Source organism: Gymnogyps californianus, chromosome 2, assembly GCF_018139145.2.
Source record: "Gymnogyps californianus isolate 813 chromosome 2, ASM1813914v2, whole genome shotgun sequence".
In the NCBI taxonomy this organism is placed as follows: domain Eukaryota; kingdom Metazoa; phylum Chordata; class Aves; order Accipitriformes; family Cathartidae; genus Gymnogyps; species Gymnogyps californianus.
In genome coordinates, this window is record NC_059472.1 from 46,991,975 (window position 1) to 47,011,998 (window position 20,024).

The window sequence follows — 20,024 nt, forward strand, 5'->3', positions numbered from 1 at the left end:
TAATCCCAACACAAACCTTAGCAACTGGAGAGGGGAGACAGAATATGCAATGAAAACCAAAAGTAAAGTGAAGACTCACATCCATCATTTGCAGAAATACCGTTTCCACCATTGCTAAACACACTGAGTCAACAGCCTTACTGCAGCATTAAAGGAAAATTTAGCCTCCTGTGATGTGCCAAAATAACGTTTAGCTGTCTAGGCTTCCAGGATATTGGTCATAAAATTAAAAGCTGGGTCAAACACTAGAGAATTAATTTAATGTAATTAAAGCTAATAAAAGATCCAGTGTTCTGTCAGAACAATGTGTGTCATCCAAGCAGTTGATAGTATCATCACTTATTAAGATTACCTGACACTTCCCATTATAATGCTAGGTATGCAGTTTGGTGATAACTTCATTACCTTCAGCCCCCAGGCATTACATTTACTCTTTTGTATGTCTTCCATCTGTTGAACTCTTTCAGAGAAAACTTCAGCCATTTTCAAGAACGAGGAAACTTTTGTCCTGTAAGGGTAGTTTGATCCTTAAATGTATTTACCATTCCTTAAAAAAAGAAAAGGGGGGGGGCCTCTATGTTTGGTCTTGACAATATAGTGGTGTCATTTATGCCAAGGATGTGACACTGGATGCACATGCTTACACAGTCAAAACATTTTAGTTGCTAAATTCCCAGATTATTTGAATTTCAGTGAGTGGGACTAGGAATCTGATCTCAGTGCAGAAAGGAGGGGAAGAGTGTTGGGGCTGTGAACCATGGCAGGAGCAGAGATAACGAGGGATGAAGGGAAAGCGAGATTATGAATGGGGTTGGATGGGGAAGTGAGTAGCTGAGGCTGGCAATGTGAAGGAAACTGGTCAGGTGAATTAAAGGACTAGTGGTGAAAGAGGATCAGATATTACTGGCAAAAAATAATGTGGGTTGAAAACAGGAGCTGCCCTGGCTAATCGTGGAACCTGGCTTTGCTCCCTGTGGGACAGGATTTGGGGGATTAGGAAACTGACAGGAGTCTGAGGAGGGAGAGAAAATCTCAGATGGGACCATCAGTGGATGTGACACTGATTAAATACAAATAAGGAAACGAGAGGGCTTGAGTTGCTGAAGCTGCTCAGGTATCAGGCATCAAGAGACTTGTTTGGAAAGGCAAGATTAGGATTTGCTAGGCAAGAAGACTGAAACTGAGATGGAAGGTAGAAGATGAAACTGAAGAAGCAAGGAGGATGGGGTGAGTCAGGGATTTTGAAGAGGCAGTATGAGATAAGTTTGAAGAGACAGAGCACAAGGTATACATGATCAGGTTATGGGCAGGGAAATGGCAGTGATCTCCAGGTGTCTATGAAGGGGCCACCTTCTGGGCTCTGCAATGGGAGTCAGGAATCCCGTGGCTCATCCTCCTTTAAACACCTTCCTCCATGCAGACAATGATGGCCCCTTACCCTGGCAGCTGCTTCTCTGCACAAGAGCTGAGATGGGCAGAGAGCTCCTAGCCCCACAGCCCCCTGCGGATTCAGCAGGGTGCCCCGTGATAGAACTTCTGAGTTTCTTCCCATTATTTTAAAAATTAAGTTACACAAAGAGAAGCCCGTTATGTTGTTACAGTTGCAGAACTCAAGCGCTTTACGTATTAGGTAATGCTAGCTTAAGTTTGCCTTTGTTGCCAGAATCTCACCATCTGAAAAGCAGTGATAAAAGTCCTACCTAACAGGAGTATTGTGAGGATTAATTGGGTATGCTTTGAAAAGTGCTACATGGTTTTATCATGTGTTTCTATTTATTCTACTTTTGATTCAAAAATCATAGAAATAAATTGGTGGGTTCCAAATGGGAAAAATATATGAAACATTATCTCCTTTCTTCTAAAGCCATTCTACAAGCTATTGAGGCTAAAAAAAAATTTACAGCACATGAAAGCATGTTTTGTTTTTTTCATGTGAATGAATTTTTTTTTCCTATGCTGAAAAAATGGAAGACTATATGCAAATGTTGGGTCCCTGACTTGCCTATTTGTTTGAAGACTAATCTGCATTTGAGTTTTCCTAACCTCAAAGTGGTATTCTAAGAGAAGTGTTTATTGACAAGAACAACAATCCACATTTTTCAGTTTAACATATTAAAAAAGAAAGTATCAAGAAACATGAGGCAAAACTGTGTTTGCCTTTTTGTCTATTTTCTAATTGAGTGGGAAAAAATCACCTTGACATAGGGGCAGTTAAAAGCTGTCATTCTTAGAGTTGCTAATTTGTCAATCTGGTAGACACTGCATTTCATGAAAGCAGTAGTTAAATGCATGTTGCCATCTTTGCCATTTTTGGAACATTACCATTTATATTCTTGTTGCAGAAGTTTTGTTAGGTTTATGGTCAGCTAGCATTGTCCATGAGAGTTGGTCTGCATCCACACTCCCTTTCGGGATTTACATTTACATGGTAGCAATGCCTATTGCTAACAGTGGAGCCAAGGCAATAGCACTGCTCTCTCTTAATGGGAATACACAGAATTTCTGACACTTGTGTATATATGGGATCAAAACTCAATGTAGCTCAGATTTGAAGGGCTTTTTATTTTAACAAGTTATTACTTTTCGTATTATTTTGGTGGCGGGGAAGGAGATGTGGAACAGAAAGGAGCAATGGCATTGTTAGAGTTGCTTCCACGAAGGACAGACTTTTTGAAAAAAAAAAGTGTACGCTGTGCCTCCCCTGACATGGGGAACAGGAGGCTGGGACACTGCCGGTGAGCCTCACTCCTTGTACCACAGTTGTGACATTCTGCACTAGCGTCTGTGTTGCTGTAGATGGTATTTCCTTTTAAACTATTCACTAGCTGCTCAGAATATCAGTCAGAGGAGAGCAGGGTTTCTTCAATATACAGGTTATGCAATAGTTCATGAAATCTTTTCTTAGTATGTACTGTCCTTAGAGGGTTGCTTAATTGCTTCCGTGATTAAAAATAAAATAAAATAAATTGCATCTATCATCTGCTCTTTTAAAGAAAAAATTGTGTTCTCCTAGTACAGACCTGGACATAAAATTGAGACGTAGATATGTCTGATATATACTAAGTTGAGGATCGCAGTATGTACTTCATGCTTCCACTTTTTCAAGTGAACAGATAACTTTGTATTTTAGCATGCTTTTGTACCTAAAAGGTATTTTTGCATTTCTGTGATTTCCATCATTTTCCACATGATATGCTCAAGACTTAAATTACTTCTCCTCCAAAATAAATTCAGAAGAGAAATATTGTTAGAAGGATGACTTATTTCCATTGCCATATACAAAATGAAGATGGTATAAGTCAAATTCTAGATGGACAAATGTTTTATCTGTATCTTGTTCATAGTTCTTATTGACGGTAAATTATAAATAGTTTAAAAATGGTTAGTTAATACTTCGCAGGTTTTATAAATTTGTTATGAATTACAACAGTGTGTGTTCCAGGTAGTTAGGTCAAACATATTAAGAAACAGTTAGCTACTTGTTACTGGTTATTATGAAATTATTTTTTTTCTTTTAGATAACATTTAAAATAAATTATTAATCCTTTCCAGTGTAAACATAACATGGGGGAAACAAGAAGTGCTGAATGACTAACACAGAATATTAAAAAAATCTCAGTTCTGGAACAACACTATGTTTGTTTAATTTCTACATTCGTTTAAAAGCAAAGGCAATTAAGATGAAAAGAAAGAACAGAATGAATCTGTGCAGAATAAATCTCAGGTACACAAAAGTGAATATGATATTCATGTTCTCTCTCCCCAAGAAAAAGAGAGCCTGATTTCTTTATCCTTGGTGTTACTGCAAGGAAAAAGGACATAGTTTTGCCTTTTGAAGTACAAAAAATTTCTGAAAAATGCTTAAATCCCAGGGCAATGTATGAGAGGTAACACCTAACCCCCTAGGACCAGGCTAATGGTTCATAATCCTACCAGTAGGGCTGACAGTTGACCCTGCTCAGAAAATGCTCGCCAAAAATCCTGCCCTGCTTCTGCATTTAGTCATCCTGAAGCACTGGGCTAAGCACTTATGAGACCCAGATTTCAGGTCTGAAATGTATGGCAACTTATTCATCATTTAGGTACAGGTGATTGGTCTGCTCTTTAAAAATATATGTAATATTTAGAGGAAGCCACCTCTTGTATAGTGGCCGAGATATTAGATCTCATACGCAGACCCAGGAGTCCTGGGCTCAGCATCCTCCTCAACCCCTTTCACCCCTCCGAGGAGTGCCTTCCCCACCAGGATGCCTGGGCTCCAACTCAAGCCCCAGCCTGTGGCACGCCACGGTGTTGCACAGGGCTGCGATTAGTTCGATACAAAGATCCCCCTTTGGCAGCCCCAGCCTTGGATTCCCGACCTCAGAGCAGCTTGTGAGTTTTGTGTTAGGGAGTAGCTGGACGGGAGCAGGGCCAGAAGCCTCCCAGGGCAGCACTTCTCTGAAAGGGAACTGAGTCATGCTCCCTTTTTGTTTGCTATCTCTGTAGCCCTATGAATTGTGCATTTCTTTCCACACAGTGGCACAGCTTCAGCTACAACTCCCACTGCAGTTTTGCTTTGAGCCTGGTTGCTAGGAGATGGCAGCTCTGAGTTCAGGTCCACTCCTTACCACAGCTAGCAAAGACCTTGCATCCCAAATTTTCCGCCTCTTCACCGTGTATTGCAACAAGGAGCCAGAACTCAGGTCTCCCACTTTTTGGCCGTGTGCTCTAACATGTGGGCTGGTATACACCAAGGTGCACCAAGCACCCTTGCTGTGCCCTCCAGCCAGGCTCTGCTTGCTGTGCTCTGCTAGAAGCTCAGTGCATCAGCTTTGCAAGAAACTCACTGTTAGGTTTTCAGTGCACTGACTAGAGGGGCTCTGGAGGACATGTAAATTCAGGGACAGCAAATCTGTGGGTTCCAGACAGTCAGGATAAGCAGACAGGCCCTGGGATGCTCTGCTCAGCTACAGGAGTTAGTTCCCTTTGCACTGCACCCCTTGAACTCAGTCCAGTCCTTGATAAATTTGCAGAAGATCCCTTACTGATCTTCGTGAGAATAAAATGAGGCTCTGAGTGAGTCTATGGCAGGAAGTATCATCTAGTTTTTAGACATAAGGATGCAGAACATCTCAGCCTTGAGAGTGTTAAAGATTTGGACAATGAGTTAAGCTTTGTTGCCAAGATAGAACTTTACTGTATAGCTTATGAATATTTTCTCAGAGAAAATAATACATTTCCTCTTTTAAGAGACAGCAATGACCTTTGGAGATAAAAGGTAAGTGATATTAAAGTTGAATTCCTGGCAAAAATACATTGCAATTTTGGCCCTTTTTTTAAGCCTATTATTACTTAAGAAATTGCATAGGAGACCAGTTTGGCCAACTCTCTTAAAAATGCAAAGCTTTGCCTCAGCTCATATTAGTGCTCAAGAGGCCCCATTCTGATTGTTTATGGAATTAATTATCTGATGGTTCAGTGTTCTGTATTAAATATTAAAATTTCTGTTAATAATATATATACCTTCTCCTGCATCATCTCAGTTGCGCCCAAGTCTCTTTCACCAATAAATATCTACAAGACAGGGATATCTTCATCTCAGAAAAGTTGGCAGTGTCTTATTTGAGAGGTGGAACCAATGACTGCTCCTAATGCAAACAGGAAAGCTACTTCAGAACCTTTGTTGCTTCAACACAGAGACTAGACACTGTTTGAAGTATTTGATCCCTCTGCGCTGATACATACATTCTTATTTTTAAGTAAACACTGTAAAAAAGGTTTGAGGTATTTTATAGCATTCTTAATGTTTGGTATATTTAGCAACCATAAAAGGGTTGTGCAGAAGAGAGGCATAAAATGGACAAAATCTTACACAAAGGGGAGATAATTCCAACATCATTTTTCAGTTAGCTACTCTGAAAAGGTCTGCAAACATTCTCACCTCTGTTTTTTTAAATACTGATCTTCCATAGATCCATTTTATTTGAAATCACTGAAATATATTTTCGTCAGATAAGAGTGTAGAATCAGGCCCGTAAAAAAGTCTACAAGTTAAAAGAAACAAAGAAAAAGTTCAAGTACATTTGCTGACTAAATCAGAAATTCTGGCACTCAGGTCCCTGTGGTGGGCTGAGCAGTCACACACTGATAGTTTTCCTTGTTTCCAACTACTAAAACACATTAAATCTTCTCGTAATGCTTTTCTTTTTTTCACCTGTGTCATTATGAAAGTTGCCACAGGGGCATTCTGTGATCATGAGTGGAGGTGAGGTGCTCTAAGCAGTAGCTACGGTAAGTGCAGGTGGGGAAAAATACACTGTCACCTGAAACATGATCTCCTTTAGGGGAAAATTGGAGCCGTTGTGCTAAATCCTGTTAAATATTATGCAAGCATCTAAGAGGCAAACAGGGAGCATTGAGGGGAACTCATGGTATACAAACAGTCGCTGCTCATACACAGATAACAAATGCTTTCAAGTCATGTTTGTAGAGGCATCCTTACCACTTGGCCCTTGTGTGGATGGACACTTACTCTGCAAACACAGGAAATGCTGTTTTATTCCATTCCTCTACTCCTTCTGTCATTTCTGAGGCTGATACATCAAAAGAAGTAGTTGGTGCATTCTGTATTGGTTTGTCTTATTGAGAAAGATATGATTCTCTGGCTTGGAAGAGTCACTCTTGTACTCAGAAAGTAATGGCTTTTTTCTATCCTTTCCCACGCTATTTCTGGGCAGAGTTGGGTTTTGCAGGAGACTGAGAGCTCTTCAGGGTGAGAGGATGCATCTTCTCCTTTGAGAAACAGTATGGTTAGCTTGTGGAGCACAAATAAATGAATATTCTCAGATTTGTAGGAAACCCGTATTCTTGCTTGTTTCCATTGTTTCTTTTCAGCTGATATTTGGTCAATCAGAAACACATCTGTGCTTGTTTAACATGTATTATACTTTTCTGAAAGCAGTAGATGTGGAGTCTTAACAATGGAAAAGACCCTCTTGTGCAAGGTAAAATGTAACAATAATTCAAAACCTTTCCTTGTTTTTGCAGGACGAGGCTGCCCCAGCTGACAAGCAGTACAAACAGGAGCCAGCCCAGGTCACTTACTCAACATCAGCTGTTTCCAGCACACAGGAGGTGTTGTACATCAATGGCAATGGGACCTACAGTTACCATAGTTACAGAGGGCTTGGAGGTGGGCTGCTAAATCTCAATGATGCTTCTAGCAGTGGTGAGTTTCCTTACAAAATGTGCCTGTGTGTGTCTGTGCTCATGTGTATGTTTCCCCCTGCTGTACAGAAAGGTAGTCCAAGGGGTTCAATATCCATAGGCTATTATCAGATAATGAGCAAGAACGCAATCCCACAAACAGCTACTGCTGAGTAAAATACTTGCTCACTGCATGCTAGTCTCCTTTCAGTTTCAGGGGACTAATTCACAATAGGGCGAGACTGAACCTGAAGTCTCTAACAAAGCTGAGTAAAAAAATGCCAGGTTAGATCTTCAGTCGATTTGCATGACTTTATGAGGACCCACCCTGTCATTATTGTCCTATCCTATATTGATCACAAAATGAGGCCATTAGTATCTTTGTGGCTGGACTTTGAAAATGCTGAAGTCCATATTTTGTAACACAAATGAATTGACCTAGATTTCTCACATGGTCTCTCTAGCTACTTTAATTTACTGCAGATAAGGATCTGGCATACCAAGTGTTAAATTAGAAATCAGCATATCCATCTATACTCTAAACTAAAAATGATGCAGGTAATTGTGTGTCACCATGAGGCTGTATGCCCCTCTGAAAAAAACAGTGCTGTCATTTATTTAGACAACATTCCTTTCTTCCTACATTAGCAAGCTTTTGTAACAAACAAATGTAAGCGAATTGTATTATTTGTTTGAAATAGTCCCCCATATGGATTTCATACAAATTCGGAGCAAAGGAAAAGGTTTGCCCATTCTGATAACAAGGGTATTGTCTGTCTGTCAGAGAAAAGTGATTACTCTGGAAGCCTGAGGGTCTCTTGCCTCCAAGAATGGTATTTAAAAAATGTCTCAGAGGACAGAGAAATCCCTGGGTTTTTGTCCTGGCTGATCCCTCTCTGGCTGAGGAGAGTGCTGCTTCAGGTACATGGGCTGACTTAGGCAAGATGGTAATTGTTCAGCTACAGCCTCTATGTTCAACATGCTAAGCAATTTTCAAAATGCTATCAGGGCTGCAGCCTGCAAGGAGTTATTGGCGTGTGGTGTCCTGGTGACCTTCAGTCATGTCTGCTTCCTCACCCCCCACCCCCAAAATCCTCAAAGGCCTGTGAATGATTTGCATTAAGTTTTCAAAAGGCTTTAAAAAGATAATATTTTAGTTGTCAAAAGTCTTTGACTTAAAGAGAGTGAATGATGATTACAATTGTTTTCATATGCATGAAAAACACATCTGAAGTACTGAATATGATCTCTGATCAAGTATTTTCTTAAGAGTAAGACAGGCTGTGGAAATCTGGTTTCTTGGGAAAATGCACAAGAACTTTACAATTGTCTTTTACATTGTGGCCAGAGAAGATCCGAGCCAGTTCCCACTGAAAACAGTTGGCATTTGCTCTTTCACCCAACTAAGAATAGGATTAAACTCCCCATGTGTTATTTGTCAGCAGAAGCCATCAGAATTGTCCTGTTATACATAATCTTAAACTGTGAGGAATCACAACTGTTTTGTGTACTTGTTCTTCCCTTCAAACCTCTTGTAATAGGATACATTTTCATAATTCCCATTTTTCAGTGAATTGTGGGATTTAGGCAAAAGTATTCTATGTCACTTCAGCATGCAATTTTAAAAAATGAGATACAAATTCAACATCATAAATTAGTGTTGCTTTCTGATTAGAAGCAACATTTTCTTTGTACCTTTAACGTAGAGGACTCCAGTGTTTTTTCACAATCAAAGCTCAAGATGGGTTTTGGAGGACAAACTATGGTTATTCAGGAACTGCCAGATTCTGCACAGCTAACGCAGCCAAGGAACTGTGCAGTGCACTGCATTTGCCCGTGTAGCGTCGCTGGGGTGAAGGGACCAGTGGATGCTTATGGTTTGCATACTGACATATGCTCAAACATTTCTTCTTCCTTGCCTTTCCCTACTTACAGTGGAAAATTTTGTCTGTATGTCCTCTTACTTTGGAAGACTAGTAAACGATTGCATCTCTCCCAGATGGTTGTGCATAGTTGGAGCGTTGTGCAAAGATGTCCGTCTTCTCCACAGGGATCCTACAGGATCCAAAGCACATAAGCGCCACAAACCAAAAGTCTGTGTGCCAGCACTTGGAAACCAGTTGTTGATGCTAACAGTCTAGCTGGCTGCTGATTTGTGACCCACCTGCCATTTCAGGGAGATCATTAGGAAAGTTGTGGAAAGGCAACTCCATCAATTTCTTCATTTCATTGACACAAAAGCAATCAGTAGCCAACCTAATTATCTCTTGGCTATTAAGGGTAAAGTGCTCTGGCTCCATTAGCTGGTTTCCCTACAGGAGAAATGGGAGGACTTGGAGGCCAGTTCTTTGGGATCTGTCACTCCTCTCTGATATATCCATGGATATTTGCTTTTTCATTTGTAGACTAAGAGGAGTGGATGGAGTTGCAGTTGAGAGGGGTAACCATTGCCCTCCTGACAGACCTCACAGGAAAGTTGTTTGCAGTCATTATTCTGTTTCAAGGACTCTTGTTCCAAACATATGCAAGGCTGTTAAGATGGTTAATGAGTTCCCTCTCTGGAGAACAGGGTATTTGCTTGCAAATTGTTTTCAGGACCTAAGAAGTAATTTAAGAATGCATTTCCTTTTCAATTTAGTAACCCATCAAATGTTCTTGTCACGTTTACAAATGTTCTCCTAGTGTAAAAATAAATATACACCTCAGTCAGGATGTGTGTATAAACAAATACAGTCTGTTTTTGTGTATGTGCTAAAACTGAAACAAGGAGAAGTTGCAAAAGCTAGCTAAAACTCATTGCTTGAATACCTATTTCTGGACCTTCCCGCACAGTAACATAATGACTATGTCCAATTAGCTCTCCTGTCTAGTAGTCCAACTGATGTGTGTATTTTGCATGCTGTGACTCATTTAATTTGGTTATTTCCTTCCCTATAAAGTTCATCCCTACTCTGATCCCATCTTACAGACTTAGCTATCTGTTCGCCCAACTGTTGGTGGCTCTGGCTCAGGGACCTCTCTGTGCCTGCTGTTGCAGTGCTTCCCTCCTCAACCTGTCCTTCCACATGGCTAATTACAGAACCATAATTAACTCCTTACACAACTGTATGGTGCAAGCCTTCATGCAACTGCTCCATATGAGCAAGCAGAATGCAACAGCTTGTTCAGTGAGCCTTCCTTTATTGTGGGCAGGAAAAAAGCACAGCAGGAAAAGGCTTGGGCTTACAGCACCAAGGTCTCTTTTTCCCCTGCTTTTAAACCCTTTAGGCCAAGCCAGCTTGGCTGGAAAGCTTCACCCCATCACCAAGCAATCTGTGGGTTGAGAGCGCCTCTGTCAGCCTGTACATGGGCCGGGGAGAAGCCTTTGGGCACATTGTCCTTGATTCTTGTAGATGTTAAAGGAGAGCTGCTCTTTGAGAAGGGTGAATTTCCACAGCTCTCTGTTTTAAGGCTAATGCAGTTCCTGCTACAGAACTGAACGGAGAATCTCCAAGCTGGGGTAGCCCAGTGGATGTAAACAAAATTTGCTTGCCAGCTCCTAGCCAGCCACAAAGGCTTCAGCTGGCCCTGCTCCATCACACCTGGACCAAGCTTGGAGGGACACCCAGCTTGAAGGCAGGAGGGTGAGGACAGGAGACAGGCTGCTCTGTTGGGAGAAAAATCTCTTGCTGTCGCCAGAAGCTGTTGAAGTCCTTGCATGCTGCCTGAGCCTCTTCTGACAGAGTGGGATCACCCCGTCTCCCCATGTTTCTGTCCAGTGGGTTGCCATCCGCCCTCTCCTGATGACTGTCAGCTGTCAGCACTCTCCGCAGCCAGGGCGGGCTTGTCAGAGCCTTGCTCTCCACAGCCACTTCATTTCCTGAAGTCCATTTTCCCTAAAAGGTGTGGAGAGTGTTTCTGCTGCCATTGCTGGGTTTTCTGGAGGTGATTTGGGGCTGTTTCTCCTGCATCATTGCCTGGTTTTCTAGGCAGAAATGTCAGTCATTTCCCTTTGTCTGTGTAAAAAGAGAGGGTGTTTCACACTCGATGGCAGACTGGCCATGCAGGACATGCCCTCGTGTCATGGTAAGACAAAGCAGCTGTTGTGTCTCCATTTCTCTACACAGATCTGCAGCCTACCTCCACCACAGCCGCAACTCAGCACTGCATCCCAGGCACCACAAACGTCCAGTCCCCTTCCAGCTCAGGTGAGTCCTCTTGCCGAATCCAAATACGTTCACACCACAAGCAAATCCTGAGCCCTGGCAGGCTTCTCTTTCAGCCTCCTCTCCCACAGGCAGGCCTGCAGACCATGACCAACAGCCCCATGCTCCAACCGGTAGCTGCCAGACTCCCACCACACCACTCACCTCTCCCTACTGCTCCCTTCCAGAAGCCCAGAAGGGCTGCGCTCTCCCAGCCGTTCCTCGCTTTAGCCAGGCCTCTTACCCACGTGCAAATCAGCCTTCCTCATCCTTCTGCCTCCCAATCCTTCTGGTGGTGCAGCCCTGCTGAAGACGATGGGGTAGCTGGGGGAAGCTCCCGGAGCTGATGCTGCTGAGCCCCAGCGATCAGCATGGCCGTGCTGCTCTGGGGCAGGGAGAGGAGGGCCAAGCACTCTTGCTTACTTTTGCATGTGACAGGAGGGAGGGTGCCTCATTTCTGCACCCTCAAATTTGGTAAAGCTGTAACCTTCTGTAAAATCTTGACATTTGCATGATTGGTAGAGGCTTCTTGGCAATAAACCAGGAAAAAAAAAAGTCCAGCTGAGAATATCCAGTATGTAGCTAATTCTTGAAGTGCTGACTGGGTTACCTGCAGCATGGCTGGCCATGATGTAGGGGTTGAATGGGTTTTTTGCTGTGGTTGCTCTCTCCAGCTTTTCTTTATACCTCTACTCTTGCACAGTCTTCTGTGTTCTCAGTGCTACCCTGATGACATCAAAGTGAGAGAGAGAGGAAAGACAAAATAGCTTGTCTCTAACACAGCTGGAGCCTGGGGCACGAAAAGACACAGAACAAGCGTTAAGCGTTAAGCGATAAGAGTTAGGAACCTGGGAGAGTGTGTTTAGTCTCATTTAAAAAAAGGCAAAATGTGGGGTTGGGAGAAGTTAAATGGTTTGACTTATGTTGTGGGAAAGGTGGGAATTTTGCTGGCTGAGTTCTATATTAAGATCATCCCCACGTTCCTCTTCCCCCTTCCTCCTCCTCTTCAAATTATCGGATACGTGGCATATGCAAGTATTAGTCTGCTCCCACCATAGGAATGGAGATGGAATGTCTGTGGATATATTGGGCAGTATCCTACTTTTCTACCTTTGCACAAAGCTCAGGAGACTGCCATTAAGGCAAGACAGGTGTATGCCACATAATTAATCTCCTATAGTGGACAGGAAACATTACTGGAGAACCTCACATAATCATTTCATCACAAACCAGTGTGTTTGCTGATTGTTGAAAATACACGATGTTCAGTGGCTATAGGCATTTCTGTATTTTCATATCTCTTTCCTCAGGCAACACAGCAGTTTTTTCTGCTATCTAAACTAGCTGAAGGTATGTTTTCCAGAGGGAAAGGTGTAGAAGGGAGAAAGAAGCTTAAAAGGTCCGATTCATTAGTCCCTGTTTTCTTGATCTGAGATCTCCTGGCACTTGAAACAATAGTTTTAGGCACATCTGCTCTCTGTTTGAAGGCAGGAGGAAAAGAAACATTGACAGATGCATAATATCACAATAAAACATTCTTGTAATAATAAATACATCTGATTTGGAAAAAGTAGCATACTTTGATAGTTGTTTCTATTTAGTTTTATTGGAGTATATGAGAATCTAGTATATACTCACTTCTAAAGCCACTCATGGGGAAAAAATGGGGAGAGGAGAATAGGTGCATGTCATGGTTGAACCCCAGCCAGCAACTAAGCACCACGCAGCCGCTCCCTCACTCCCCCACCCAGCTCCCAGTGCGATGGGGAGGAGAATCGGGAAAGAAGGTAAAACTCGTGGGCTGATGTCCTTGTTTCGGCTAGGACAGAGTTAATTTTCTTCCTAGTAGCTGGTATAGTGCTGTGTTTTGGATTTAGTAGGAAAATAATGTTGATAACACACTGATGTTTTTAGTTGTTGCCAAGTAGTGTTTATACTAAGTCAAGGATTTTTCAGCTTCTCGTGCCCAGCTAGCAAGAAGGCTGGAGGGGCACAAGAAGCTGGGAGGGGACACCGCCAGGACAGCTGACCCAAACTGGCCAAAGAGCTATTCCATACCATATGACATCATGCCCAGTATATAAACTGGGGGAGCTGGCTGGGAGGGGCGGATCGCAGCTCGGGAACTAACTGGGCATCGGTCAACGAGTGGTGAGCAATTGCATTGTGCACCACTTGCTTTGTATAGTTTAATTCTTTTAGTATTACTATTGTCATATTATTATTATCATTATCATTGTTTTTCCTTCCTTTCTGTCCTATTAAACTGTCTTTATCTCAACTCACGAGGTTTTTTTCCTGATTCTCTCCCCCATCCCAGGGGTGGGGGGTCAGTGAGCGAGCGGCTGCGTGGTGCTTAGCTGCCGGCTGGGGTTAAACCACGACAGTTGAGATAAGAACAGTTTAATAGCTAAAGTAAAATATAATACTAACAATAACAATAATGAAATATAATAATAATAATAGTAATGAAAAGGAATATAACAAAAAAAAAGAAGAGGGGGAAAAAAAGGAAAAAAAAAGCACCAGTGATGCACAATGCAGTTGCTCATCACCTGCTGACCAATGCCTGAGCAGTGATCCACCCCTCCCAGCCAACTCCCCCCAGTTTATATACTGGGCATGACGTTCTATGGTATGGAATATCCCTTTGGCTAGTTCAGGTCAGCTGTCCTGGTTCTGCTCCCTCCCAGCTTCTTGCACACCTGCTTGCTGGCAGAGCATGGGAAACTGAAAAATCCTTAACTTAAGCGCTACTTAGCAACAACTAAAACATGAGCGTTATCAACATTATTCTCACAACACAGCACTGTACCAGCTACTAAGAAGAAAATTAACTCTATCCCAGCTGAAACCAGGACAGTGCAATAGAAAAGATACACAAGAGAGATTTCAAAGCATGGGCAAATGTATTTTTCTATAAATAAGTGCCACTGCTTTTTACATCTTCACTGATGAAAAAGGTTGCTTAACTGTTAATGAAAATGTAGAAGCACAGATGCTTAAGCAGATATAGCTTTTTAAAATTATTTTTGTTATTCTAAATTATTATCTGCAATAGTGATAACCATTCTGAGAGTCACTGACGCATTTATTATTCTTTCAGTAGTTGTTAATTATAAGATTGGTAGCTACCCAGTGACAGCATACAATTCTTAAGGGATTTTTGCTGAGACAGCTGATAGTGTCTAAGCAATCAGTAACAGCACGTTTACATCTGACCCATATTTTGGAATTTGGTATAAATCATGTTGCTAATGAGTAGTGCATGAAGCAATAACTAGTTCCATTTAAGTCTTGCAATTTACAGAAAAGCCATTTGTCCTGCAGTGTATTTATTTAATGGCAGATATTCCTAGCAGCTAATTTGATAAATGATTGTCTAGCACATGAAGAGTGGGTTTTCAGAGTTCTCATATTCAGCTTGATGTGGTTCCAACAAGAACAATTTCACCTCAAAGGGGAAATTAGGTCCATGTAACTGGACTGAGGTGGTAAATCAAAAATATTCCCGTGTTAAAGTGTCAATCAGGTGGCCTCAGCAAGAGGCAGAGGAACAATACTTCAGTCTTCTGAAAGAGTATAAAAGAAAGGATCTGTCTCAGCAATTTGTTTAACCCACTGCTTAAGAGAACGTTGTGCTGTTATAAAAACATGGGAGGTGACAATTGTGAGTTATTATGCACTAAGAGAAATAAATAAATAAAAATAAGTATCCTGTCTTCATCTCTGTGATATATGCTTAATCTTTGCTTGCACATACAGACATTGTGGAACCTGATAATGTTTGCCATCAAGATTTTTAATTGTCCTGAAGTACTCCAGGATAGGAAGCAGTATGCTAAAATGGGCAGTATCACCTTGGAGGAACCTGACACTGCAAAATTCATTGCAAAAATATTCAGATTTCCCTCTGTATAAGGATACACTTCTTTGTTCCTGTGAAGACTGGCAGCTTAAGAAATAATGCGAAGTACACTACGGAAATAGTTCTATTTAAAGTGAGGATAGTTATTAAAAGAAATCGTGGTGAAGCTGTTCAGCTTTCTCCAGATGTAGTCATCTGTAGTGATGGCTTCTGGAGATAGAGGTACATGAAATGTCTACCTTAACCAGCTATTTTAAGCCTTCAGAATATCTGTGATTTATTTGTCTGGTTAAAGGAATGTGGTGGATATTTATGAGTAAGATTTAGGTTCCCGTGTTTCAATAGCTGATCTGCATAAAATTACACAGGAAAAATCTACACTATAAGAATAAGATGCATTTATTCCTTATTTTCTGAACGACCAGGTATGACTGATGAAGCTACAGATAAGTTACAGCATTTTTAGCATATAACAGCCTGGACAACCTTTAAGAATCAGTAATACTGCCAGTGAGTGTCTGTCATAGCTATTAAAAGCTGAGACCAGTACAATACATCCTGGGGCTGGTCTCTGAGTGAGGTATTCTCCCAGATATAAAGCTTGGGCTGTCGTAGGCAAGCTTTGGAGGTGAGGTGTAGGGGTCACATAACATAATTAAAAGAAGAACTAAAATCCTTATCCCCACATCAAGCATGGCTTGTTCTCTTTCTGTTCAGCTCTCTGCCAGCACATGCAGCTTCCCTTCCTGAAAAGGCACGGCTGTACTCACTGTCCTGAAACCATAGCCATGAACGCTTTTCTGTGTGTGTGGATTTCTTTGCTTTTTTGCTCAGAGGGCTTTCCTTTGAGGGGAAGGAGGGCAGCACTGTGACTTGTTAAGTACAAGGCAGGAGTTGGGGAGTGAAGTAAAATCCTATTTTCCTAGTATGTAGAAATTAAAAAAAATCAAGTAGTTTGAAGTAGCTGGGATAAGTTAAAATCTGAGATTTCTTATTTCCTTTGTATACAAGAACTCTGTATAGAACAGAAGTCTCCCAGACCAAGAGGAATTCTGGGTCCTGATGGTTCCTTGTGTATGCAGACTGCAGATTTGCACTTGCACAAAACTTTATTTCCCGTACCTTCAGGGATTCAAAGATATACATTCTGGAGAGTTAAAAAACTTTCCTCATGATAGTTAATCCGGACATCTAGGAATATGGGGCCAGATCTTCAGTTTGTGTAAATCAGTGTGACCCTATAGACTTGTGAGGAGTTACACTGATCTATGCATGCTGGACATCTGGTCTTCTCCTAGTTTTCCTTTCAGAGCGGTGCTTTTACTTTGTGTCATCAATTTTTGTAAGGAAAACCTCAGAGATGTAAGCAAGCACATTTCTGTGTATCTTCTACTTATGAGTGAAATAAACTTAATATCCTATTCAATCACTTAAAAATCTGGATTACCAATGAGAAAAGCCCTTCAGTTTAGTTTCAGAAAAAGACATGCTCTGCCGCCGAAGCTCTGTTCTGCCATATATTGTGTGTGTGTGACGTGAATGAGAGTCAAGGAAAGAACATAAAAGTTAAAGTAGGTTCATATGGAGCACAATGCCCTCAATATGTCAGTGGTAGCTTTTTCACTACTGCCTCAATAAATATAGAAGTCTTTAATGGCTTCTTACAACCATTCAGTCCAGCTGGCTTTATGATTTGTATACCCTTCTTCTCTGTGCTGGGTTAAGATTTTACTTAGAAATACCCTCTGAGCTTCTTCACACTGTGATCGTTTCCCTGCAGTGTGCGGTCACACTGAAACAAATTCACTGAGCTAATTGTCCTTTTATTTATCCTTTGTACACTGGAAGTCATTTAGAAGTCAGTTCATTTATGCCGGTGTAAAACTGGATAATACAGTTGTAAGGCTAAGTGCTGTTCATGCTAGTTGCGTAGTAGGAAATAAGATCTAATAGGACCCTTTCTGTTTGAGTAGTTTCTTTTCATAGTCCCAGCTCTGCTTTCATTCACTCAAAGGGAGATTTTCATTAACTTCAGTGAGTGTGGGGACATGGCAATCTCCACGTTCTTTGTGGTCTCAGCCGTATCTCTGCATAAACATAAAAGAAAGAAAAATACGTAAGGTTTATGACCAGATCTTCAGCTTCTGGAAATCAGTACATCTCTTCCCATTAGTGCTTAAGATAGCGAATCTGTTTTTGAATCTTGTGATTCTGGTGGGATTATTTAGGAGAACCTCTAGGGTATGAATTGGTGTGTTCTGTATTCTACAGTTGAATATGTTAAATTTTAAAATTATTCCAGTCTTTTTAGGAAGCGAGGTCCATCCAGTGAGCCAATGCTGAGAAAGCCTTGGCATTGACATACATTGTCCAGATGAAATTGAACAGTGACATTTTTCTCATGGGAAAGCAAGATACATTGCTTTGGAGAACTTGATCGCAATTTCCAGGAGAGTATTAAGATTAAGATCAGGCTAGTCTGATCTTCTGCCTGCCAGAAGTATAGATTTGCTACGCTGTCAAAATGAATGAGCAGTATTTTTCCAGATTTACACATAATAAACTGCTTGATAGGTATACTTGCCATCTGTATCCTTCTATGTTTAAAAAAGTCCTCAGTCCAATTCTACCTGTCCAAATTTACACTCCAGGAAGAAAAAATGTATTGTGTTAAGTGGAAAACGCAAACATCTCATCAAAGCACCGTACAGCTTAGCTGATTAATAACTATGGTCAAACAACCAGGGAAATTCCACACAAAGCCGAACTTCATGATGGCAGATGGTTTTGCCGATTGCGGTAACCTGCAGACTGCCCTCAGGAGTGCTCTCTTCTGCACGCAGCATACACGGTCTTGAGGATATTCTTTGGCGAAAAGTGCTAAGCATATTGGTATAAGCTGCCAATGCACCGTGATGATTGCTGCAGATTCTCTTGTCAGTGTTCAGGCCTTACAAGATCCTTGCAATGTACTGCCAGCTGTATGCAGCCCCCACAGATGACAGTGTACTCCTCACTGTAGCAGCCAGATTGTCACCAGCCTAATCTCATTCATGACCAGCTATTTATGTAAGTGGTCACATGGCAACAGGGCTAGTCAAGTGAATGACCATTTAGCTGCGTCTGTAAGGGATTCACAATCTGGCCGCATGCCGATTCAAGCATAAAACATGAAAATAGGTATCTAGAGAACATAAGTTTGATATTCTGTGATTAAAAACTGCAAGTGTGCAGATTGCCATGAAGGCTATGATGGCAGCTGGAGCTGGGGGAGACACAGGAGATGAACCTTCTGCCTGCTCAGAGCGTCAGGTCCCAGGGCAGTGTTGGGGTGCAAGTGGTTTACACTGTTGGGATACCACCCAGAGGGTAATTTTCTGCTGGCAGTGGACTTGCCCCTCATGTTATGTAAGTAGAACTTAAAGGGTGTTTGTCTATATAAATACAAATTGCTGCGTTTCCTGTCAAGGCAACTGGTAACTGAGCAGTTATTGCTTGTTTCTGCTGCTTCTCACTGGCACTCAGCTGAGAGCAGATTTTGCTGCTCTGCATTTGTAGCTACAAACCTGTGAAACGTCTCTGACAGCGGATCTGAAGCTTATTTTCTTTTCCTTTGTTATCTGCAGGTCCAACAGATCTCAGTATGAAGAGGCAGTTAGCAACCAGCTCTGGATCCTCTAGTAGTTCAAGCTCTAGAACCCAGCTGAGTCCAACTGAAATAAATGCAGTGAGGCAGCTTGTGGCAGGGTATCGAGAATCAGCCGCGTTTTTATTGCGTTCCGCAGATGAACTGGAAAACCTTATTTTGCAGCAGAACTGAGTCATGTGACCTTCACACTGGCCTGGTCTTATCTCAGAGTTTCCACTAATGACATTTTGATTTCCCAGAGCACACACTTCAGTTACTGCACAGTCTTTTAGGAGAGTTAATTACCATAATGCCACACTGTTCTTGATCCATAAAGTGATGTGTTAAGGTGCTTCAAGTGAACTTCGACCTCTGGTATTTCCAAGGTACTTTGCTGTGTCCAGCCTATTGCTTTTGTTTTAGTGTGTCAGCATAAATATCGAAAAAGTGGCTAGAAATTAACTCGTTCTAACAAGTGGAGGAAACAGAAGATGCTGTGATGGTTTAAAAAAAAATGGTTCAAGATCCAAGTGCAATATTAGTGGAATGTGATACTGACTCATTGGACTTAAAGCTGCAGTATATGGCAAAACGTTGCCAAATGTCCTGTTGCTACGGGGCACAATTGCAATTAAAAGGATCTTGTATTTTAAAAAAATGTAATTTTTATAAAAAACAAAACAAAAGATTTTTGTTTTCATTCAAGATTTTTCATTTTTACTTTGGTAAACTTTTTCACTGGTCCTGAAAATGTTTTGAGGAGCTATTTTAAGTCCCCCCTTCCTCTCTTGAACCCCTGACTGTGCCCTTCTCCCCAACTTCATATTCTTTCTACAACGAGTAACTCTTGATGCTGGATAATTCTTCCCCCGTGTACTGTAAATTGTCATCTATGGAATACCTTCCAAAGGAAGCATGCATTTCCTGCATTCATGCCATTCTCAACTCCATTCTGTAATATATTGCAGCTTTATTAGCAATTAATAAAGAGTTGAGGGTTTTTTAAAAAAGACATATCATTGAGAAAAAAAAAAGATAAATTGATTTCTTACGGTGAGCTCATCTAACTCCATGATCACTGCTGCTGTCCTATACAAGTCCCTCTAGTTGTGATTGGATGTAGATGATGAATGTTAAGAGGTTGCAAGTGACAATC

The 20,024-nt window shown here is 41.4% G+C and overlaps 1 protein-coding gene across 4 annotated transcripts in view; it reads left to right on the forward strand.

Moving 5' to 3' along the window:
- NOL4 (nucleolar protein 4) overlaps positions 1 to 19,171 on the forward strand; it is a 195,570-nt gene extending 176,399 nt beyond the window's left edge. For 3 of the 4 annotated variants that reach the window (XM_050891573.1, XM_050891574.1, XM_050891575.1), the window contains 2 exons: positions 7,030 to 7,210; positions 18,867 to 19,171. In XM_050891573.1, the coding sequence (XP_050747530.1) occupies positions 7,030 to 7,210; positions 18,867 to 19,060 (375 nt within the window). In that variant the 3' untranslated portion in view covers positions 19,061 to 19,171. Of the gene's footprint in view, positions 1 to 7,029; positions 7,211 to 11,294; positions 11,376 to 18,866 lie in introns of all 4 variants that reach the window. The other variant, XM_050891571.1, reaches the window with a different exon arrangement.
- The last annotated feature ends 853 nt before the right edge of the window (positions 19,172 to 20,024 follow it).